General features: G+C 37.7%; 1 protein-coding gene across 1 annotated transcript in view; it reads left to right on the top strand.

Annotated features, from left to right (window-relative positions):
- EFCAB5 (EF-hand calcium binding domain 5) overlaps positions 1-25,427 on the top strand; it is a 132,834-nt gene that overhangs the window by 25,150 nt on the left and 82,257 nt on the right. Inside the window, exons 4-5 of the mRNA XM_051992245.1 lie at positions 16,377-16,533; positions 18,096-18,147. Of these exons, the coding sequence (XP_051848205.1) occupies positions 16,377-16,533; positions 18,096-18,147 (209 nt within the window). The remainder of the gene's footprint in view (positions 1-16,376; positions 16,534-18,095; positions 18,148-25,427) is intronic.

The raw sequence follows: 25,427 nt of genomic DNA, 5'->3' as shown, positions 1-25,427 counted from the left end.
ATTTCAGGTACCAGACACTAATTGGAGCGATGCCATTTTGGTTACTTCTAACTAGTGGATAGAATGCTGAACTTTGAGTCAGGAAGATCTAAATTCAAATATTGCCTCTGGGTGAACCTAATCCTTTCTGAGCCTATAAAAAGAAGATGATAATAATACCTACTGAACAAGGTGATTCTAAGGATTAAATGGGAGACATGTAAAGTGTTTTTCAAACCTTAATTTATTATATTAGTGACCAATATTATTTGTATTAAATATACCATTAAAATGAAGCCTCCAAAGTATTTGGTACAAGATGGAATCTTTGTTCCTTCAGTGATAACTTTAACTCCACTTTTTTGGGGGAAAAGGGCAGGAAAGTAGTAAATTTCATCACTAGTATTGGGCTGGAACCCATTGATACACTCATAATGAGTCTTTCCTTTGATATTGGGTGATCTACAGGTTTGATTCCTAAGAAACTGTGGCATTCTGGGATATGCCATTGTGTAGCATCACTTGAAAAATTCTGAAAAAGATAGGATTTTATTTCAGTTTGGGTTCCCTGAACATGCTTCTCAATCCCTCAAATACATTTAGTTCTGGATTCAGCTCATCATCCACCTTCTATAATTCTGAACTCAACTCATTATCTACTTACTATGTCTATGTGACAGGCTAGCTCTCTGGTTTCTTTCCAAATGGATAGCATATAGATGTTTTTCATCCATTTGGTTTTTGCTGTGTAGATAGTTGGGCCAAACTCTTTTTGAGTGATCATGGATCTAATTTAGGAGGTTCCACAAGTGCTTGAGGGCTTAAAACAATTATTATGATAAGGCATCTTTCTTTCACTGAGACTATTCTGGGTGATCTCCAAACAGTGAACCCATATTTCCTTATATTTATGTCTTCTTTGATATAGAAGACAGTATGGTATAGCAGAAGCAAGGAAGATCTGCGTTCAAGTCCTGTCTCTATATGTATTTAGGATATGTAATCCTAGAAAGTCACTTAATTTGTCAGTCCCCCCAGACAACTCTCTAAGGCTGTAAGTTGCAAAGAAGGTGTCATCCTACAGGGGATAAGGACCTCCTTCAGCTTGGAATTACCTATATAATTGCCCTTATTGAACACCTTGTTATGTTATTAATATCTTGATATTAAAAATTAGGACTCAAATAAAGTCATCATCACTGTGTCTTTTGAGGACTTCAGAATATTAACATATTTGTGAATGATCTCTTGTTGGAAAAAAACCTTAGAGGCAGCATTTTGTTTTACTAACTCAGATGCAAATGCAAATGTTGACATTAACAATAACAATAGTAATAGTTACCATTTATTAATTTCTTTAAGGTTTGCAAAACTCGTCACATGTTTCTTATTAGATTTGATTTATAAGTATGGAAAATAAGAAACAGAGAAGTTACATTATTTGCCCATAGTATGGATAGTAAATGTCTATGGTGGAATTCCAATTCAGATATTACTGATACCAACTCTAATACTCTAACCACCATACTGCCTATCTGTCTTTAAAATGTCCCTTGAAAAAAGCCAACAAATTGTAAATGCATCATATAAAATCCTTCTATTTGCTGTACCTTTTAGTCAATTGTATGATATTGATGGTCTGCCTTAGAATAATATTTGTAAAAGTCTGCCTAATCTTTTCCCTTATCCTTTTCAGGAATGCTTTTGAAACATTTGTAAATTATTCTCACAAATTTTGAAGAGATGATGAGATAGAAAGATGAGATATATGTCCCAGTAGTTAATGACATCTTTTTTGTAACCTTTTCTCAGTAGTAATAAGGTTCATAATTTTTGCCAATTATTCTCCTTCATGTATCTTAAGCATTTGTTCCTCAGTTCCCTCAAAATGGCACTGCCTCCAATACAGGCCTATGCTATATATTTTTAATTTGGTCCAACTATATTTACAGAATCTTTTTTCTTTAGTGTTATTTCTATTTTCTCATACAACTTTTCAAGGATTGTGATGCTGGAATCCCAAAGTGGTGACTTCACTGTTACTGATGGAGAAAATAGATACTTGTAAAAATTTCCACAGACCTTTTTTTCTTCTTTTAAAAAAATCTCTGACCTATTTTTCTCCTTCCCATTTCATTCTTAAACATTCTTGGAATAAACAGGTGTAACTGGGTCTCATTCCAAGCTTTCTGCAAACTTGATTTTCTTTCTCCTGTTTTTATTGTCTTATGAAGCAGCGCTGCTCATGCCCTCCTTTGTAAGATTTTGCTAATGTGTTTATATTCTAATTCAGCATTTCTCAGGACCATCATTTTGCTCCACTTGACAAGGAAATGTCAATTTGCTGGGTACAGAGATTTTGTGAGATCATAAATATAGAGCTTTAAAGGATCTTAAGAGGTTATCAGACTTGATACCCTTTTCTTCCAGATGAGGAAACTGAAGCCCAGAAAAGCCCAGGGACTTGTTTCAAGTAGAAAGCAGAGACATGGGGAGACTTATCATAGAGGCAGTAAATGGCAGAACAAGGTTTATAAGTGCCTTTGATTTTCCCATTGTGACAATTGTTTTGCATTAGTAAGCTTCCACAGTGAGCAATAGTAGTCTACACTGATATCTGTTCCTTTATCCATTTCCCATTTTTCTGTATCAATAGTTTATTCGAATACATTGAATTGAAGCTGTTTTAGTTATGTACCACATCTTCTCATATTATTCTTCTAACTTTGTGTCATATTGATACCCCTTTTAGAGAACACAAAAATTCTCCTAGCACTTTGGGTGAACCTCAGGTGGAATATTTTGAGATTGTTGTTTGTGCCAACAATTGCAGATAAATTGAAGTCAATAAATACAAGCCAAAAATAAAGTTGATTATAGGCTACACTGAAGTTTTAGCCAGATTTGGAGGAGCTAATATGCAATGAATCAATCAAGCATTTATTATGCACCTATATATGCTCAGGCAATATGTTTGGTTCTAGTGCTACAAAAGCAAAAATGAAATAGTTTCTTCCTTGAAAGAGTTTACCTTCTTTTCAGATTAACATAATTATGGAATAAAGAGCCTTTCCTTCATTCCTCAATATACATGATTGCTTTTTGGATACTGTCCTGAAAAAGAAAGTATAAAATTATCAGACTTGTAGCAGAAAGGGACCAAAAGATAGGTCTAAGTTTTCCAAGGTCTGAAATGGGATTTGCCAACATCTCATAATCTTTGGGGAATCTTGCCAAACCTAAAAAGATGTCTTAGAGACTTTCTGTTTCTCACTCTGATTTATCAACCTTTTAAGACTAGTAATAGACTATTGAATATGAATGTGTACTCAGTTCAAATTGGGACAAATTATGGAAATATTATTTTTAAAAATCACTTTCTCCATGATAATTAATTAGAAGAGGAAGATATAAGTCTAAATGATTACCCTTGACACCTCAGTTTTTAAAGACATACAAGTAATTCCCTTAGCCAGCTGAGAATGAGATGCTGCCAAAAAATATGAGAGCAGCTTCTGTGGAGCTCATATGAGCTGAACCACATTCATCAGGGGTATTTTTATTAGAAATGTGACATCTCCGAGTTTGGGGACAGAAAGAAAAGGAGTAAAGGCCTTTCCAATTGTCCACACATTCTTTTAAATGATGAACTTAACACATTGCAGAAAAGCTTTGGTCTAGCTGATTAATTAATTCTTGGAAGACATAAGCATAAAGATTTGGCAAGCCAAAGAGAACATCTCATCCATGTGTGGATCTCCCCAGTAACTGAGAAACGTTGTGACTTCCTAGACAGATGTCTGTCTGCTCATACTGTAAAGCCAACTGATACTCAACACTGAGCCAAGGCCTCATGCTTGCCTTATACCAGGAAATCCCATCAATGCTTAGTCTAGCAATTTCCTTAGTTGTCAATCATCTTGTCAATCTGTTCTAAATATCAGTCCTTCCTGAAACCAGTAAAGCTGAAATAGTGCTTAAAAAAAAAAGCGAGTGAGCAAGCAGAAGAAATTCTTTAAAATTAAAATTGGGGACTTTTTTGTTTTTAATATGAAAATCATTTTTTCATATACCTCAAACTCAGTGACCTTTCCTTTGTGATGTATATATTGCACCATGGGTAACTCTCTGTCACATATGAAATCTTCAGAATAGCTACCCCATATTCAAAGTATGGTATGGCTTCTTATCCACTCACAATGATAGTTTATGAGCCCCCACTGGTGTTTTTTTGTTTTGTTTTATTATTTGCTTTTTCATTAGTCAGCTAAAGGAAAGATACTATTCAAAGCAAAGGCATTTTTTTTAAATGATAGAGAAAGATGATTTGTAATAGAAAATTCCCTCCCCACCCCCTGAAAAAACCCAAACAACCCTTGGGCATGTTCTCCTAAAAATAGGCACCACGTCACTGAAGGGCGTGATCCTGTACAGTAATTCCTCCAATGCTGCTGAACCACTAAAGATTCTTGCTGAAGTCATCATCCCTCTTCTTGCTGATCACAACATCCCCGAGGGGTTTGGCTGTTCTCTTACTCCCTGGTATTCCTGCTGGGCAATACTTGCTATCTTCTGGAATCCTGTTTTTTGGGCCAGTCAAGCAACAATTTTAGTCTGCTAACATTCAGGGACTGTAACCTGTCTGTGATAAGGGCCATCTAATAGTCACCATACCCAACTAATAAAAGCTAAGCCTCTGTCCCTAAGCTAGGGTCTTTCCTTTTTGACTCTTATTTCTTTGCAGATCAAAGTCTTCTATTGCAGATAAGTACCAAGATCCTTTCTGGTTAGTTGCAAATGTATTTGAGCCGGGACAAAAAATAACTTAAGGAAGCGCTGTCTGTGCTCTCTGGGATGCCAGCCCCCTCCCTGTCTTTAATATGCACATATGTCAGCAGAAGGACCATAATGCTTTTGTGCTATATTTTGCTCAAGGAAAAGCCTTAGTCTCACTACAGAAGAACTAAATGACAAGCCAAGCATGGTTAATAGCATATAGAACATTTTGCATCTATTCAATCCCCCACCTCTCCAAGAAAAGGAGGAAGATGGAATAATTTTTAACCATCATTTGACACACATAGTATATGGAGAGAGCAAAATTGGATCTTTTTTTTATTTAAATTTTACCCTCAGACTGAAAACTAAGCATCGTGACAGCTCATGTTTATTCATTGTGCTACAGTAATCATAGGATCATAGATTTAAAGTGGGAAGAAAGCACAGAAATCATTGAGTCCCTCCTCTTCATTTGTAGATAAAGATCTGAGGGGCAAAGAAAGCAAATAATTTGAACAAGGTTGTCCAGGCAGCAAAAGTGGTCCTACCTATCCCACATCCAGAATTTTTTCCTCTATATCATCCCCCAAAGTTTCATGATAGAAAATGAATCTGTCATTTCTATGACATAAAAACTCAGCCTCTAGGAGGGAAGTCTAGAATGCCCAAGATCAGAAATAGGTTTTGCCATGATCTCACAGTTGCTGGCAAGCCTGGGCTGAACCTAGAAACGTCTCTGAGATATTTTTTGCTTTAACTCCTGGCTTATTGGAGCCTTATGCAATATTGTACTGAGTTTGGGAGCTGGTTTTTTCTTAGCATGTTTGTTGGCTGTTCTTAGAGAAATGTTACATTATACACAGGGATAGAGGAAAGGAACCAGGAGATAAAACTGAAGATGAAGAGAGAGAAGGGAATCATTAAAGAAAGAAGGTTGCCAAATGAGATTTAAATGGACCGGAATCTTAGGCTCAATCCTGGGCATTTGCTTAAGACCTGCCTCATTGGTTGAAAGAATGATGCCTCCATACTCTCTCTTCTAAGGAGACAGAGTTAGTGAGAGCTGGGGAGAGGAGAGTTTTAATTCTGTGTATAGCAGGAAAGAGAAAAAACTTTGGGAAAAAGCCAGCAAGTAGAGGAAGCTTGAACATATCCCTTGCAGCTTGCTGCATTGTAAACTTGGAGGAATTTCTCCTCTGGTGAGATTGGGAGCGGAGATAGCTAACCCCCAGTGAGAGAGAACTAATTCACTCTTTATTATCTGGAATATTCTAATCTGTACACTTTCTCTCAGTTTTGCTTACTATTGACTTGGATAAATGATTTTGTTTGCTATTCGCTATTGATTTTGTCTAACTGACAAGAAATAAGTCAAGCTTTTGGATATTGCCGGGAGCATTCCTTCCCAGTTAAGAAAGAGTGTCTTGAGTCCAAAATTCATTTCCTCTAGACTAGCAATATTTGGGGGGACAGAGAGATATAATTGTAGTCTGTTATCTCCTCTTTTGAGGGGAGCAAAATGGCCCAGATTTGTGGCTTAATTTCCTGTAACCTTCCTGGCTAGAATCAAAATCTCCTTTGGAGAGCAACTGGCAAGAGTCCAGAGATATCTATTCATGCCCTTTTCTTGCCTATATTTAAACAAATCAAGGTGAACATCCATAAAACCTCCATGGGCAAAACACCCCCAACTTATAGGTACAATACTGAAGAGATTCCAAGCATCCTATTTACACTAAATAAGCAATCAAACAATGAAATATTGATTGAGGACTTATCATATCCTTTAAAATATACTCATTTAACTAACACATCAATTTCCTATCCATTATAGATAATTGAAAGTCTTACTACATATTTAGTCATCTGTTTATTCCTGAATTAACCAGACCACAGTCTGGTGAAGCATTGGGAGGTTGCCAAATGACTTTTTGGCAGCAATTTTGTGAACCCCCCTGAATGCTAATGCTTATTATTATTATTATTATCTCATTCTTCTGGTTGTTTTCAATGTAGTTTAGATAGAAACAATCCATGAAAAATAACTGTACTATCATTAGTCTTTTATGTTTAATGTTCTGCAGATTTGTTGCACATTATGATAAAATGATTGCTTTTTTTGTATTTGAATAAAAGATGTAAGCTCATCTTCCGCAGGATTATTATTATTATTATCATTATTATAGCAATACATTACAAGCTTTTATACTTTTTAAAAACATGAAAGATAGGGACAGCTAGGTGGCATAGTGGATAAAACACTGGTTCTGAAGTCAGGAAGATCTGCGTTAGAGACTAGCTCTGTGACTTTGGGCAAGTCACTTAATCCTAATTGCCTCAAAAAACCCCAAAACAAAATGAAACGAAATAAAACAAAACCTTGAAGGCTCTTTGGTCCCTATTCTACCACATTTTCTAGTAGTAAAATTGCTTTTTCAATTTCCTGCTATGGGAAACAAATTCTGACAACATAAGATAATGCATCCATTTAGTATTTCTTAGAGAATTGTAATCATATGTATATATTTCTTATCTATTTCATTCTTGACAATTCCATGTCAGATCAGCTCAATGATTCAGTGGAGCACCAACCCTGGATTCAGGAGGGCTTGAGTTCAAATCTGGCCTCAAATACTTAAGACTCGCCAGGAATGGAACATTGGGCAAGTCATTTAACCCTGCTTGCCTCACCAAAAAAAAAAGAAAAGAAAAGAAAAGAAAAAAGAAAGAAAAAGAAAATGTTCCATGTATAGACAAATTTTATGCAACTTATATTGAAAATATGAGTAATCACAGATGAGTAAACATTTAAAAGATGAAATCCATTTGCTGAAGAAATTACTGGAAAATAGAAATAGAGGCTTTTCTCCTCATTCTCAATGAGGTTCTATTTGTACTGTTCACTGCCAGATTGGTGGATTTTTTTCAAAACTCAAATGATCCATATTGGCTAGGTGCATGGTGCCAAATTTTGTAGATAATTGAGCCATAATCCTTTCTGCTTTGTGTGCAAAATGATACATCCAAAAGAACACAAGAGTGCCATTTTCTGGATATTAAAGTACCTTCTGCTTAGGAGCCATTGTGAGAGTTGGCTGAAGAAGCTAGACCAGGCACCTCATTTTCACACTTCACCAGGGTTGGGTAATTAAATGACAAATTAAAAAGACTCTGGGGTAAATAGTCATGATTTAGTGATAACTCTATAATAAATGATCCTCAACCATAGTTAGCCAACTAGCTCTAATGATTTACCCATTAAGATGCCATCACTCAGCTCTTGCCCAGCTTGTACATTACTTTCCATAATCTAGGGTAAAATTCAGGTCCTATCATATAGAAGTGAAAACGCTTTTTAAGAATGTGAACAAAAACATTTATCTAAAAACAAGATCTGGCATTATACTGAAAACTCTACTCTCAGATCAGAAGTAAAACTAAGATGTTTGCTGTCATCATCATTATTTGAAACAGTATGCACTATCATTAGTGTTGAGGTTAGATAGCTATAGAAATATTGGAAAATCTCTCAAATTCTTATCTATTTTTGTTCTCTTCCAAATCCTTTATCCTCCTGGTGATGGCAATATTTTCATTATATGCATATACTATGGTAGTTAAGCTCTAAAAGTTATGGGTCCATTAATGGCCTTCAAGAAAATGAAGTTGGGAAAAGTGAACGCCTTGAAAAATACATGCAAAGGAAATTAATTCTGAAGGTGACTAAATTTGATAATATCTAGGAGTCAATTTTGAGACTATTTTAAAGAGGGGGAAATTCATATGAAATGGAAATCATGGATAGTATTATTATCACAAAAGGAAACTGAGAAAAGAATAGTGAGAAACAATTAGTATGTCCACTTTCTCATTTCTATAAAAATGGAATGTGCATAAATGGAAAATACCTTTAATGGAAAAATATGAGAAACTGACAGTCATATTCATACTTAAATCATTTTCCAAACTCTGGATAGGAATGAGGAAAGGGGAAGCTGAGGAAAAGGAAGGTTAAGGGAAGTGAGGGGAAGAATTTTTAAAGTACCTATATGCCAGGCACTGCACTAAGTACTTTATAGATATAATTTCATTTAATCTTCAGAACAAACCTGGGAGTTAAGTGCTTTTATCACCATTTTACAAATGAAGAAACTGAGGCAATTAGAAATTAAGTGATTTGTCCAGGGAAACACAGCTAGTAACTGTATGAATCTAGTCTCAGGTCTTCCTGATCCAGACCTAGTGCTCTATGTTTTCTAGCTGTCAAGTTGTTCTAAGCAACTCTATGCAAAGCAAGGATCCCTTTTGATCCTTTGAAGTTACAGACAAGATTCTTTTGAAAATTTAGTTTGTGCTCATTAAAAACATCTAATTTTCTCTGGATAGACTTTCTTGCCTTGCCAACATATTCTGAAAGTCACTTTTAAGATATCATTCAAATTTGTTAGGACTCATGCTATCTGCGACTTAGGCATTTGTACAAAAAGAACCCCAGTGATCTTTCCTAATAATACATGTTTATCCCAGTGGTAAACAGAAAAAGTGGTTTGGTTTCTGGGTTTGAATTTTTTACTTTGTGTTTCTGTATTTCTGTCACTTACGCCATCCTGTCTTTGAATGTCTTCACAGCTTCAATGGTGTTGATGATTTTTCTTCTGAAACCAGTTATGTATTTGTCCTTTATGAAAGAACATTATTTTACTTTTGAAAAATTGTATGTTGTCTGAATACAGATTGAAGCATACTCTTTTTTTTATTATAGCTTTTTATTGACAGTACATATGCCTGGGTAATTTTTTACAATATTATCCCTTGCACTCACTTCTATTCCGACTTTTCCCTTCCCTCCTTCCACCCTCTCCCTTTGATGGCAGGCAGTCTCATACATGTTAAATATGTTATAGTACATCCTAGATACAATATATGTGTGCAGAACCGTACAGTTCTCTTGTTGCACAAGAAGAACTGGATTCAGAAGGGGAAAAAAAACTTGGGAAGAAAAACAAAAATGCAAGTAGTCCACATTCATTTCCCAATGTTCCTTCTCTGAGTGTAGCTGATTCTGTCCATCATTGATCAATTGGAACTGAATTAGATCTTCTCTTTGTCGAAGAGATCCACTTCCATCAGAATACATCCTCGTACAGTATTGTTGTTGAAATGTATAATGATCTCCTGGTTCTGCTCCTTTCACTCAGCATCAGTTCATGTAAGTCTTTCCAAGCCTCTCTGTATTCATCCGAAGCATACTCTTTTAATTATTTTTCTTGAAGTTATTTTTTTGGGGGGAAGAAATTGATATTTTCTTTCACAACATGACTTCTATGGAAATGTTTACATAACTTCACATGTGCCTTCTCAAGGAGAGAGTGAGGAGGGGAGGAAGGGAGAGAATCTGGAACTCAAAGTTTTAAAAACAAATATTTTTAAAATTGTTTTACATGTAACTGGGAAAAATAAAATAGCAAATAAATGAAAAAAAGTCCAAAAAGGAAAAAAAAAGAAAATCTTAGACAAAAATTTAAGACAATTAATTTGAATTTATTATTGAAGATTCTAAATGCTTCTCTGTAATCAGTCTTAAATTATTTCATTTTTTAAAAATTTGCAGGGTTTCTTTGGGAAACCAGTTTATTATATAGTACTTGCCAAATGAATGATATTGAGATGTGTAACAAAATTAAGATATTTTAAAACTTCTAAACAAAGATCATTTAACTTTGACATTACTTTCAAATGGAGTGCATGGTGTGACTAAAACAATTTATCTGAATTCTGAGCTTAAGCCAGTTGATGGTTATGATGGCGTATCTTGTACTGACTCACTCCTCCAAAACTTTCAAGAATCCCCTCTTTCTACTAGAATAAAATAAGACATATTCAGCCAAGCACTAGTCCTGGGTCACAAAGGTGGTAAGTGGCAGGGGCTTGACTGCCAATCCATCACACTTTCTACTGAACCAAACCAAGGCTTAATTCAAATGGCACCTTTTTCATAAAGTCTTTTTAAATCTCTATAGGGATTACTTCCTGTATACACACACACATGCAGTGCACACACATATGCACATGTGCCACACAGCACAACATATATATGCATGCATAACGTACACTCTGTGTGTGTGTGCACGCTTCCTTCCAGGTGCTGTCTCTGATAGGAGGGATGCTCTCTGAAGACAGGATCTCTTTCCCTTTTGTATTTACAACTTTAACTCTGGGATGGCTGCCACGTCCCCTGATTGATTGATTGAAGTGCTAATTTTCCTATTTCATGAAGATATTACTCAAAAAACTTGAGTGCTTTAAAACCACTTAAGAAATACAGAGAATAAATGAGATAAAGGCACTTAATCTCCCTGAGGAAAAGAGCAAGCAATTAATTTATACATTAAAAATGGTTATTGAAAACCAGCTTTGTATTCCTATTGCTGTGCCATATAAGACAAAGAAACAGAAGTCGCTTATAGCTTAGGGCTGGGATATGTTATTTTTGCAGCAGAAAAAGTGCTGGATTGGGAGGCAGGAAGAACAGGTTCTAATCTCCTTTAGCTAGGTGATCTTAGACAAGTCACTTCACCTCTGCACCTCAGGGTCATATAATTTATAAAATGAGGGAGTTGGATTCAGTGGCTTCTAAGAAACTTAAAACTTGTGTCCCAGGATCTTATTCCTTTTCCACTTCCATGATACCCTCTACAAAGCTATTATAGGGAAACTGGGGTGGGGATCTGTTGGAATCTTTACAAACTGCTAACTCATTAGAGTTGATGTTTTGGGCCAGAACCTGAAACAAGGTACTAAGTAGAACTAATTAATACAAGGCTTGTGTTCACACTTTTACTCATTGGAGTTCACAAGTATGGGAGTTTCACAAAGTAAACTTTGTAACTTTGTGAATTCATACCTCCCTTGAAGCTCTTAGGGCCAGAGAGCACTATGGGAGAAAACCCATAATCCCTCTCTCTCGTATCCCACAATTCTTCCCTCTTGTATAAAAGAAACAGACAGAGGCTCTCAGACAGATTTCAGTTGAATTACGCCAGAAGCCCTCTCTCCGAGGCAAGAGTGATTCAAGAGAATATTTTCCACTTGGCTGGCTGGTGGCGGAAGAAGAGTTTTCAGAGGAAGAAGCTACAAGTCGAGAGTTCAACGGACAACCAGATTCATCTTCATCTCACACCACTGTGGTTGGTGGCTGGGCTCCTGCACCTCCCCCACTGAGACCAAGCTGGTCTGAAAGACTCGCCAGAAAGCTAGCCGAGCCCCAAGTGAAAGAGACAAGAGATTCATTCCATCTCTGTGCTGGCTCTGGAGGCTGAAGAAAGCAGAGGCAGAGGCTGAAGGACAGAACCTTTGGATGTGGAGACATTCGGAGGGAGCTCTTGGAACCAAGCAGAGAGATAGGCCTCTAAGCTAACCGGGCTATATTGGAGATAATAAAAGATCTGAATTTTTATCACCTGGCTGCATTTGGGGTAATTATTGATCTGAACTGATACTAAGGCTGCCTCCAAGAAAACCTCCCCCGAGAAACCTTCCTCGAGAAACCTATCCTCTCCCCCAGAGAGAACCATCCATCTTATTATATATACTAAAGAAGAAAAAGATCACCACATTTTGGCGCCCTGAAAGTGGGACTGATTCAGATCCTGATCCTGTGGAAAAGCCTCTGATCCTGATCCAGTGGAAAAGACTCTTCAACCCAGAAATTAGGGTGAGTGCAACAAAGAAATTTTGTTAGAAGAGTTAAAGTAGAATTTCAGCTAAGATGGGACAGATATTTAGAAAACAGCCTGTTTCTGTTCAAGGAAAATGTTTAGAGAGCATTGTCAAAATTATGAAAAGCGAAAGGTTTAATTATAATTTTGGAGCAGATCACTGAACTTATAGAAATTGTTAAGTACATATGTCCTTGGTTCTCCACAGAAAAGGAATTAGATTTAGATGAGTGGAAATTAATAGGAGAAAAACTGGGTGAATACTACAGATCTAATTCAAACTCAATGCAGTGGACATTAGAAAGAGAGGATCTTTTTTATAATAGAAATGGACCTGACTCAATTTCCAAAGACATAATTAATACATATAATTTAATACAATTGGCTATAAGAAGTTATTTAAGTGTTAGAATGAAGAAAAGGAAAGTGGAGGAGGAAGAAGTACCAACTTTACTAGGTGAAAAGGAAGATGAATCAGATGAGAATGGAGTTAAGTACAATTCTGAGTGTGATACTTCACAGCAGGAGGAATTAGATGATTCCACATCTCATGACCCTCCCCCCTCAATTAACCCTTCATGGGTAGAGGAAGAAAGGGCGGGGGGGGGGGGGGGGAAGAGAGGCAGAAACACAGTCAGCTTCTCCTGTAAAGCAGAATTTGACAAGATTAGCAAAAGCATTAATTAAGGCAAAAAATGAAGGAGAAGATATATCTGATTTTATAAATGCATATCCTGTGATTGAAGAGCTCAACTCCTCAGGTCAAAAAGGGAGAAGATACACTCCTTTTAATTTGGAAAAAATTAAAGATTTGAAAAAGGGTTGCACTCTTTATGGGGCTACATCATCTTATGTGAAGATGTTACTGGATAATTTGTCTTATGAAATCTTAACCCCGAATGACTGGAAATACATAGCCAGAACATGTCTAGAACCTGGAGAAAAATTTATTGTGGCTTTTGGAGTTTCATGAATTATGTAGGATTCAAGCCCAACACAAGAGACAAACAGGAGCTATTGGACAAATCACTTTTGACCAACTAGTTGGTCAAGGTCGGTATGCAGAGAGTTCAGAACAGATTTATTATCCCATAACAGTGTATGAGCAAATTTCTAAGGCTGCAATAAAAGCTTGGAGTTCTCTCCCTGGACAGAAAGATGGAAATAATGCTTTCACAAAAATAGAGCAAGGTCCCAATGAACCTTTTGCAGATTTTGTGGGACGTTGTAATAGGAACCATTGGAGACAATTCAGCAACAGAAATAATGACTAAACATTTGGCTAAGGAAAATGCCAATAAGGTTTGCAAGAGAATTATATGGGGGCTAGACAAAAATGATCTTTTAGAGGAGAGCATAAGACATTGTGCCACAGTGGGCACAAATGCTTATTATGCCCAGACTATGATGAACATGGAAAGACAAGGTCCTTCTTGGCAGAGGAATTCTAGAGAAACTCGTCGATGTTTTCAGTGTGGAAAAGTTGGACATTTGAGAGCTCAATGTAAATACAGAGATACAATGAGAAGACAGGGTGAGAGAAAAAAAACCCAAAACCCCATGTCCAAAATGTAACCGAGGCTTTCACTGGGCCTCTGAATGTAGGATGACCCAAAGAAATGAGAGGCAGGACCCAGCTCCAAAGTATCAATCAAAGGACAGGTGGGGCATGATAGCAGCTGAGGTTACACCCAGAGAGACTTTAGAAATTCAGGACTCTGATGTCATCAACCAACAGAAAAGCAATCAGGATTACAGTTGGGAAGAATACAGGCCTTTTAAGACAACTGGGCAGTATCCAGTGCAAACAGCTCCAATGTAATTACCAGATGATGAGGAAAAATCCCAAAAGTGGTAAATAGAAGGGAATTAGATAAGCTAACTGCTTGGGGAAGAGGGTCTGCTTATATTTCCACAGGTGGAAAAGGAATCAGATGGCTGACAATAAGACTGTCAAAAAAACTTTAAAATCTTCAGCTTTCAGTTCCTGAAAAACCAGCAACAATCATTGGATTTCCTGAGATGAAATAGAAAAAGAGAAAAACTTCAAAGATTTAAGAAGTATCTGACACTGAAAGGCTGACAATGAGACTGTTAAAAGGACTTTTAAAATCTTCAAGAATCATTGGATTTCCTAACACAAGATGAGACTGTTTTAGTTCTTGAAAAACCAGCAAGAATCATTGGATTCCTTCAGATGAAAAATTGTTGATGAAACTTTTGCAGTACTTCAGAGCTTACAGGAATTATTAGATTCCTGGCACATGAACTAATGGACAATGGATTCCTTTTGGACTATTTCTAGGACTTATGGACATGTGTAAATTTTCAGGATGATTCATGTTATTTGTTACATTACTACTAGCCTGTGTTATATTGCTGTGCTTATGTAAATTATGTGTAATGCCTCCCATATTGATGGATTTATGTATAGCATGTATATCTGTTTCAAAGTTCTGGCCCATATTAATGGATTTATGTGTACCCCTTCAGAAACCTGTTAATCTGATTTGACTTCCTATTTCCTTTGGTGTTTTCATCTCCCTTCCTGAGGTGTCAGGGAAGGCATGATCACCTTTTTTGGGGAGTTCTCACCTCCTTGAGAAGTCAGGGAGGTCATGACTACCCTGAGTTCTAAAACAAAAGAAAGGGGGAGATGTTGGAATCTTTACAAACTGCTAACTCATTAGAGTTGATAGATTATTGATCTGATCTTACAAGAAGATGTTTTGGGCCAGAACCTGAAACAAGGTACTAAATAGAACTAATTAATACAAGGCTTGTGTTCACACCTTTACTCATTGGAGTTCACAAGTATGGGAGTTTCACAAAATAAACTTTGTAACTTTGTGAATTCACACCTCCCTTAAAGCTCTTAGGGCCAGAGAGCACTATGGGAGAAAACCCATAATCCCATTCTCTCAAAAGAGTCCTATATAAGCCCAGTGAAGAGAGATTCTAGAGAATATATTCCACTTGGCTGGCTGGTGGCAGAAGAGAGTTCAGCTGGATTGGAGAGGAGCACTCTGGTGGAGAGCCAGAAGCCCTCTCTCGGAGGCAAGGCAGATTCAACTTGGAGCTGGATTGAAGGCTGAAGAAAGCAGAGGCAGAAGCAAAGGACAAAACTGCAAGAGCTCTTGGAACCAAGCAGAGAGATAGACCTCTAAGCTAACCGGGCTATGTTGGAGATAATAAAAGATCTGAACTTTTATCACCTGGCTGCATTTTGGGTGATTATTACTTTCAACTGCAACTAAGACTGCCTCCAGAAAAACCTTCCCCGAGAAACCTGCACCTCTCCCCCAGAGAGAACTATTTCTACTTATTTTAGAAGAACAAGAATCATCACAGGAATCACTTTTGGTACAGCCCATCTAAATTGTAAGAAAATTTAGAATCATCACTGAAAAAAAAAAAAAAAAAAAAAAAGGTCCAGTCCTTAACCCTCCCAGAGACTTATAACCTCATCGGAGAAATAAAACACAGGTACATGGATAGTTATATAACAAATTGGTGGTGTGTAGAGTAGAAAGAGTATGGGATTTGGAATCAGAGGATCTGATTTGAATTCAGCTCCACAAATGATGATATGATGTTGGCCAAGTCACTTACTATTTTTAGATCTCAGTTTCCTAATCTGTAAAATGAAACAGTTGGTTATAATGATCTCCAAACTTCTTTCCAATTAAATCTTACATTAAATCAGAGATTCTCACAGGTGTGCTAGGGGGATCTGAGGAGGCAAGGATTCCCAAGGACTGGAATGATTAGGGAAGGTTGTTGGGGAGAAACAGGTACTGTACCTCAAAGGGTGCTCAACCCTCACGTGCTCTCAAACAATGTCAGATGAAGTGACTTCACCGGATGAGGTTTTCCAATTCTCTGTCCCTGTATTTTTAGAATATCCAAGATGAAGAGTGATGTCAAAGAAAAACAAGACCAAAGAGAAAATATCAAAAAAATCAAGTCCCAGGTGGGCAAGATGCGGAAGGAAGCTCTGGGGATGCAGTTCAAAGAATGGCCTCTGGATGCTGATGGAAAGATTCCACTTCCTGTGGTAAGGAGAAAAGGAGTCAGGGAGGGGATGGGGAAAGAAGAACAGGAGAAGAGGAGATAAGAAATGGGGTGCTTCATTATGGAACTGCTCATGGAAAGACTGTCCAGCCCTTAGCCTTAAAATCCTCCCCCTCAAATTCCACTTCTCAGGAGCTCATTTAGCCCTCCATCTGTTTGGTCCATGCAAGTCAATTTTTTTGGTTTATCTACAAAATATGTTTCAACAAATCCTAGAAATCAAGGCCCTTATTTAGAGCTGGTCCTAATGGCTTCATTGCAGATAAGAGGGTCTGTCTTTTTGAGATCCCCTGATATGGTGGACAAAACGTTAGCTGGGGAGTCAAGGACTTGGTTTTCAGTCTTTTTTGGGACACTCCCTGTGTGATGTCAGACAAGCCACTTAACTTCTCTGGGATTCACTTTCCTTACTGACCAAAGGAAGGAGATTGATGAGAAAGCTTCTTCAGTCCCGTCCAACTCTAAGACTGATTCTATGAACCACAGTGAGTTTTTTCCAGAGAAGTTGGCTCATGTCCCTTTTATAGGAACTAATGGGGATTAGTGGTGGCTTTGGGAATGCCCACTGGTTCTGGATAGTGCTGGCCATGGCTTTTGTACTGGATAAATATGAAATAATTGAGAAACAGCAACAGTGCAGAAAGAAAATCCTTGAAAAGCATTTATTTAGGAGGAAAATAAGTGACCTAAACTCATTTGGAATTATCTGTAATCCAGATCCTGATTAAGTTGCAGAGGTAGAAACCAACTTATTCATAGAAAAGTCTCTGCATTAAGGAGGTCTACCTTTAGATTGGGGTCCACCCAAGGATTATGTTTAACAATGAGCTTTCTAGGAAAAGGTGTGGTTGACACATTTTAAAATTTAATCATCATTAACATTTTCACTATCACTTTCTCAAGTCTAGACAATAAACAAAATACTAAATTTCACATGTAAATTCTCATACTGCAAATTTAACAACTGGATGAGAGCTGCTTGGAGCTCGTTTCTTGGAGCTGGAAATCTTACCTAGTAGATATTCCAGATGTCCACTCATTCATTTCCCCCTTTCAGGCTCTTTTCCAGCTGTCCATCCCAAGATTTGCCACGGGTCCCAGGGGGAAGGACAATACAGCCAATAATGGTAGTGCATTTTGAATTTCCTTGCTAGCAGCTCCCTTCCTCTGCACCCAGGACCTGATTCTAGAGAGGAGGAACTGGAAGGGCTGCTAGAGCCCTCCCTTTACAGGTAAGGAAACTGAGGTCCAGAGAGATTGACTTCTCAATGTGATATGATGGTAAGTGATTGATCCTCAGTCCTTTCACACTGTATCTAGCTCCCCACAGTGCCTTCCTCCTCCTCAATATCAACAGTACTCTACCTCTACCACTGGTGAATTCAAAGGAAATAAATTACTCCTCTAAAATGTTAGGGCCCTCTTGTTCTAGAGGGATCACATCCAGGACCCAGGTTCAGAGGTTCAAGGCTGTTTTAAAAATGCAAAGTATAAACTGACGCCTTCCCTGGGTGTTTATCTGTTCCCGTCTGTCTTGATTTGCAGATACAGAATGCTGTCCAAGCGTTTCAGGACACCGAGGCAGGACAGAAAATTGGTGAGCATGTCTACCTTCATAGCATTTGCCTGAGAGCTGAGCAAGACTCCATCTAGTAGAGTTGTGAGAAAAACGTTAGTGTGTCAGAACTCTTGTTGGGCATCAGAAGGTCAGGTAGGTTCTTTGACAGTTACAAAGAGCAGATGAATTCAAAAAGCACAGAAACAAGTGACCTAAATAGCTTCATGTGAAGCAATCTCAATGTAAGCTAAAGGAAAAAGCTTTCAAAAAAAAAGATTTAAAAAAACTTTAAGCAAGAAAGAGGAGCTTAAGGGCCTGGCAAATGAGGCAGGAAGTGGTAAATGAGTGGGTTTAAATGTTCTGGTTAAGCTTGAGATGTTCCAGGAGCATCTCAAAGTCAGCATGACCCGAAAGCAACTCATCCTCTCCCCCCAGTACACACACCCCTCCTCCAAACCGCTCCTTTTCTATTGAGGGCACCATCATTGTCTGGCTTGGTAACCTCAGAGTACCCTTGGGCTTTTCTTCTTCTTGCCCCCACAGCCATCCAGCTCATGTTAAGTCAGAGCTTCTGCTTTCTCAGGACATCTCTTGAACCCTTCCTCTTCTCACTCCTCATGTGGTCCCCTGCTTAGTTCAGAACCTAAATAGCTTTTGCCTGGACTGTTGCAATAGCTAATTATTTTAGTAACTGGTCTCAGCCTGCTTCAAGTTTCTCCCCTTTCAAAGCCATCTTTACTCCATCACTGCCAAAATAATCTTCTGAAAGCAAAGGGAAACACCGTGTCATTCCACTATTCAAAGACTGCTAGTGTCTTCTTATTGCCTAAAATAAGATAAAATAAACTTCTCCATTTGGACTTTGAAGTTCTCCTCAGTCTGACTCCAGCTTACATTTTCAGGCTTATTTAACATTATTCTCATTCAGATTCTCTGTGTTTCAGCCAAATCGCTTTGCCAGCTATGCCCTGAGTTCAACATTCCATCATTTACCTTTAATTTTCCTTCCAGGTTACAGAGAAAGTGTAACTTGCATTGGCAGAGTGAGTTTTCTTATCTGGGAGCTCCCTTGCAGCAATGAACTTACAGGGCAGGGTTCATCTCTGTCCCTGTTCTTTGATCCCTGGAATATTCTATGTCTTCTTCACTTCTCTAAATTTGTAATCTTCTGACTAAGAACCATTACATTGAATTCCCAATCCCTCTATTTTTGCCTGCCTGCATCTTGGATGTCCTTCACAGGCTAATTGTACAATATTTCAGAGTCCGATTCTTTTTGTACAGCAAAATAATTGTTTGGACATGTATACTCATTGTGTATCTAATTTATACTCTAATATATTTAACATCTACTTGTCATCCTGCCATTTAGGGGAGGGGGTGGGGGAAGAAGGGGAAAAATTGGAACAAAAGGTTTGCCAATTGTCAATGCTGTAAAGGTACCCATACATATAACTTGTAAATAAAAAGCTATGAAATAAAAAAGAAAAAGAAAAAGAAAAAAAATAAATTTGCAATCTTCATTCAAGACTCATCTTATCTTGGAAGCCTTCCTGCTTTCCCCTTGTTTTTAATGCTCCTTTCTTTCTCAGTTTATCTGCTCTCTTCTTAATTTCATACATATCAAACCCTTTCCTGTACCAGGTAAGCTCCATGAGGGCAGGAATATTTTCTGTCTTGTCTTTGTATCCCTAGCACCTTGCACCTTGATGTTTAATAAACTGTTAAATGTTTTACCAGCACACCCTTGGGAATAGATAAGAAGTAAATAGACTACCTTAATATGAAAGGTGCTTTGTAAATAAGAAGTCATATAGACATGGAAATTATTCATTATTTAAGTTAATTTATTATGTACCTAATTGCTATCTTAGGCAAGTAAATGACACAAATATTTATAAGCAATATCCTTTCCTGCTATTCTGCTATTCTTGGCAGGCATGGGGGACACACAGGTGTACAAGCAGCCACATCTCCGGGGAGCCTATAATTTAATTCAGATGTGCCCTGGGCACAAATGGAAAATGGTGCTTCCTGACTGCTTTAGAACAATGAGTCCTGAACTGATGCTCCTCTTTCTGGTCTGTGCTCTGAGCCAGGTCCTGGTGTTTTGCTAGATGAAGGTCTGGCGAATACAGGATCATGGGATCAAAGAAGTTAGAAAGAACTTTAGAAATCTTCTAACAGAACATTCTCATTTCAAAGATAAGGAAATTGAAGGCCTAAGAACTGAAATGACATGTAATAGGCACAGGTTGTATGTAACAGAGCTGGGCCTTCAATTCAAGTCTTTTCCTCCTTCCTTCCTCATCAATCCAGAGCTCCTTTTACTTCATCATATCTTTGCTAAAAGAGGCTTGGATGGTGAATTTTCCCATAGTCCCCAAAGGAACACTCATGCTGTATTAAAGAAATCCTCCAGTGTTTGCTAGTTAATAAGTAGCAGATGAGAAGGAAGCAGAAAAGTGTGAATTCCTGCTGTCCGATTGTGCCTTATTGGAATTTGGGTGGGCTCAAAACAGGAAAGAACAGTGGAAAGGAAAACAAGTTTACAAAAAGCTGGACATAAGACCGAATAAAGCCAAGTCATCTCCAAAGCATCCAGATGAACCTAGAAACAGGACAACAGATCCGGCAGCATTTCTAGAACAAAGTCTTTTCATCAAAGGCGGTGGTGGTGGAATCAAATATATTTGAATTCCAGTCTCTGAATCTCTGATGTATTATATGAAGAGAAGGAAATGGAACTAAAAAAATTGGGAAGAACATTTGGCCTGGACCAAGGTAAGCAAAATCCTGTGTTAGAGATAACTATAACTCAGTTTTGAAAATACTAAGGGATAAATGTTTAAGGTTTCTGATTACAGAAAAATTGAGGAAAACCATTATTATTATTATCTGGAAATGGTCATTGAACACATCAGTGACTATTGCTTCATCAGCTTCCTTTTTCATCTTTATAAAGTCTAAATATAATCCACCTCACTGGGAATCCTGAGAAGACCAGAGTAAAAAATGATAGAAGTTTATTAAGCTATGGAAATATGAACATGCATATGATTTCCAAAGTTTTCCAGTTTTCATTTCCTTTTTTCTAGGCTACATTTATGAGAATATGTATTTTCATCCTTGATGCAAAATTTGGAAGGGAAGAGTCAAATTTTAGTAAACTACTTTTTATAATAGAAAGTATATTCAAATTCACATGATTAACTAAAAGATATAGAGAACGAGGTATTTCACTGTTTAGTGCTTATTGATTAAAAAAAAAAAGAATTGACTTGCTAGAGTAAGCTGTAACCCCAAAGTTTCTTTTCAGCAAAGTATTACCTAATCATGTTAAAATCATGCAGGTTTTTTGGATAGATTTAATTATACATATGCTTTCTTAAAATTATTATTTCTTCTAAAATTTTGAGTTCCAGATTTTCTATTTCCCTGCAATCCTCCTCCCTCGCCTCCTGAGTATTCAAGCAATGTAATATTGATTATACATGTGAAATCATTCAAAGCATGTATCCTTTTTTTTTTTTTTTTAAATTTTTTATTTAATAATTACATTATATTGACACTCATTTCTGTTCCGATTTTTTTTCTCCTCCCTCCCTCCACCCCCTCCCCTAGATGGCAAGCAGTCCTTTATATGTTGGATATGTTGCAGTATATCCTAGATACAATATATGTTTGCAGAACCGAACAGTTCTCTTGTTGCGTAGGGAGAATTGGATTCAGAAGGTATAAATAATCCGGGAAGAAAAACAAAAATGCAGATAGTTCACATTCGTTTCCCAGTGTTCTTTCTTTGGGTGTAGCTGCTTTTGTCCGTCATTTATCAATTGAAACTCAGGTCTCTTTGTCAAAGAAATCCACTTCCATCAAAATATGTCCTCATACAATATCGTTGTCGAAGTGTATAATGATCTCCTGGTTCTGCTCATTTCACTTAGCATCAGTTCATGTAAGTCTCTCCAAGCCTCTCTGTATTCATCCTGCTGGTCATTTCTTACAGAACAATAATATTCCATAACATTCATATACCACAATTTACCCAGCCATTCTCCAATTGATGGGCATCCATTCATTTTCCAGTTTCTAGCCACTACAGACAGAGCTGCTACAAACATTTTGGCACATACAGGTCCCTTTCCCTTCTTTAGTATTTCTTTGGGATATAAGCCCAATAGAAACACTGCTGGATCAAAGGATATGCACATTTTGATAATTTTTTGGGCATAATTCCAGATTGCTCTCCAGAATGGTTGGATTCGTTCACAACTCCACCAACAATGCATTAGTGTCCCAGTTTTCCCGCATCCCCTCCAACATTCATCATTATTTTTTCCTGTCATCTTAGCCAATCTGACAGGTGTGTAGTGGTATCTCAGAGTTGTCTTAATTTGCATTTCTCTGATTAATAATGATTTGCAAAGCATGTATCCTTATTAGTCTTGTCGCAAAAAGTAAGAAAAATAGCAAAAGTGAAAAAAATTATATTTCAATTTATACTCAGATTTAATCAGTTCTCTCTCTCTCTATAACAGTATTTTTCATCAAAAATCCTTTAGAAATTGTTTTTGATCATTGTATTGATGCTCCTTAGCTCCTTAGTAGGTTACTTATTAGCTAAGTTTTTCACAGTCATTATTATAGTATTGCTGCTGTGTGCAAAGTGCTAGTTCTGTTCACTTCACCTTGCATCAGTTCGTCTAGGTCTTATCATGTTTCTTGAAACCATCCCCTTTGTCATTTCTTACAGCACAGTAGTATTCCATCACAATTAGACACTACAACTTGTTTAACTATTCCTCGATTGATGGGTATCCTCTCAATTTAATTCATGGCCACTACAAAAAAATGCCATATTTTTGTACATATAGGTCCTTTACCTTTTTCTTTGATTTCTTTGGGATATATATCTAGTAGTGGTATTATTAGGTCAAAGAGTATATATAGCTCTACAATCCTTTGGGCACAGTTCCATATTATTCTCCAGAATGATTGGAGTGTGCAGCTACATCATTAATGTAATTATTTTTCCTAAAAATTGTTTCAAGTTGCATTTTTTTTACTCAGTGGTGATTTAGAGCATTTTTTCATGTAACTATAGCTTTGATTTCTTCTTTAGAAAGCTGCCTGTTCATATCTTTTGACTATTTATCAACTGCATATTGGTCTTTTACAAATTTGACTCAATTCCCTATATATTTGAGTAATGAGGCCTTTAACAGAGAAACTTGCTATGATTTTTTTCTGTATTACTTCATTATCTATGCTACCTTAGCAAAATGTAGTTTCCATAATTATCTCTTTTCATTAGATGTATTTTTATTTTTGCTTTTTCCGAGATCACAACTGTTATCCCTGTGTTTTTTACTTCAGCTAAAGCAGCCCCTTATTTTATAAGTTCATTGAGCCTCATAAAGAATCCATCTGGGTAGTAGCTGCCCTGCTCTGGTGTGGAGTATTTTAAGTAGAGTACTCATGGAATAGCAGTTTTTCTTAAGAACAGAGTCAGCCATCTCCTCTCACATCATCAACTGGATGAACCGGTGTGGTGGGTATTAGAAGAGTATCATAAGATTAGAAGATGGTATCATGGAGAGGGTGACAGAACTGGAGTCAAGAAGATCCGAGTTCAAATCCAGCCTCAGACCCTTCTTAGTTGTGAGATCCTGGCTAATTCACTTCTCTCTGCCTCTGTTTCCTCATCTGTAAAATGAGCTGGAGAAGGAAAATGGCCAACCACTGCAGTGTTTTTGCCAAGAAAAATCCACATGGGATCACAAAGAGTCAGACAGCACTGAAAACTACCAAACAACAACATCCATTATAGTTTTCTTCCTTACATCCATGAGGACCCTCTGGGGAACTATATGACCTGGGGAAGAAGGCATCATAAGGTCCCAGACAGAAGCAGCAGGGGTTCCACCTGGTTCTTCAGCCAGCTTGGGAGATTCAGGGAATGCTGGTGGTAGAGTGACAGAGCAATTCCTTAAGCCATGGCATCCCCAGAGCAGTTCTTGGACCAAGCAGTAGCTGAGGGGAGGGAGCAGCAAAAAGCAGACCAGGTTTTTCTAGTGCTGTGAGGTATACGGACTGTGCAGGTACCTGGAAAAAGAGGGATTGTCTCTGGAATCTATATGTGATTCCCTTTGTGTGTGAGTGGGGCAGAACTCATCCCAGGATAGTCCTGTGTCAGGAGGACAGGAGAGGTCTGGGGGAGGCAAGGCTGACCAAAGAGAGCTGAGCTGTCTTAATTGTTTGTGGACTTGGATTCAAATCTATATTTTAGGATTTGGGAGATGGGGGAAGGGTAGGAAAATAAAGTCAGTTCTCTATTAGAAATCTTATTAATTTCTCCCTGGTAAGATCCCCTTTACACTTCCTCCTCAGTTAAAAATTTTGCTTGGTTTTAGTGCTTGGTTTATGAGAATTCGGGGCCTTTCCCTCTTTTTGTTCAGATCTAGACATATTTTCAAGAAGACCTTGGGTGGGGTGAGAACAAAAGAGAACATAATTATTGTGAAGCTTGCTGAAATGACATCTTGTCTGTATAGACATAGAGAGGGTTGTAATCCTGTGGTTCGGGGTTATGGCTTATGTTTGAGGGACTGTCTGGATGGAATGTTTTTTCTTTCCTCCTTTTTCCCCTTTGGGGTGGGCTACCAGCACTAGCAGTCGAGCCAGTGAGCGCCAGTTTGTTTTGTGGTCAGACCTTCTCCATCCGCAGTGTCAGGTTTAGACAACTCTTACCAGCACCACGCAGGAGAACGTGAGCGCAGAGAGCATTATCCAGCCATGTTTTAGAGACTGGTGAGGAACCTGGCCTCCCAGTTATGGTAGCCTGGTCAGATCATCAATTCCTATCACCTCCAGCATCATATGAAATCCTGTTTGGCTTTTAAAACCCTTTATAATCACTCTTTTCCTACCTACTAGCTTCCTTTCACCTCAGCTCTCCTCCACAATCTGCAATTTAGTGACAACAGTCTGCAAGCTTGACATGCTATCTTGACTCCAGGTATTTTCATTGTCTGTCCCATGCCTAGAATTCTGTGCCGCCTCATCTCTACTTCCTGGTTTCTGTGACCTCCTTCAAGTCTCATTTTCTGCATGAAGCCTTATCCAATCTTTTAAATTTTAGTGCCCTCTTTCTGAGACTACTCCTAATTTATCTTGGGCATATTTTCCTTATATTGATTTATTTGCCCACTATCTCCTCCAAAAGGCTGTGAGCATCTTGAGAATAGGAACTATTTTAAATTTTTTTTTAACTTTCTCTCTGTCTCACAAACCCATATAACATACTTTTAACAAGT

Source organism: Antechinus flavipes, chromosome 4 (genome assembly GCF_016432865.1).
Source record: "Antechinus flavipes isolate AdamAnt ecotype Samford, QLD, Australia chromosome 4, AdamAnt_v2, whole genome shotgun sequence".
Lineage (NCBI taxonomy): Eukaryota > Metazoa > Chordata > Mammalia > Dasyuromorphia > Dasyuridae > Antechinus > Antechinus flavipes.
Note: the sequence above shows the minus strand (reverse complement) of the source record. Positions and strands in the feature narration are given on the sequence as shown.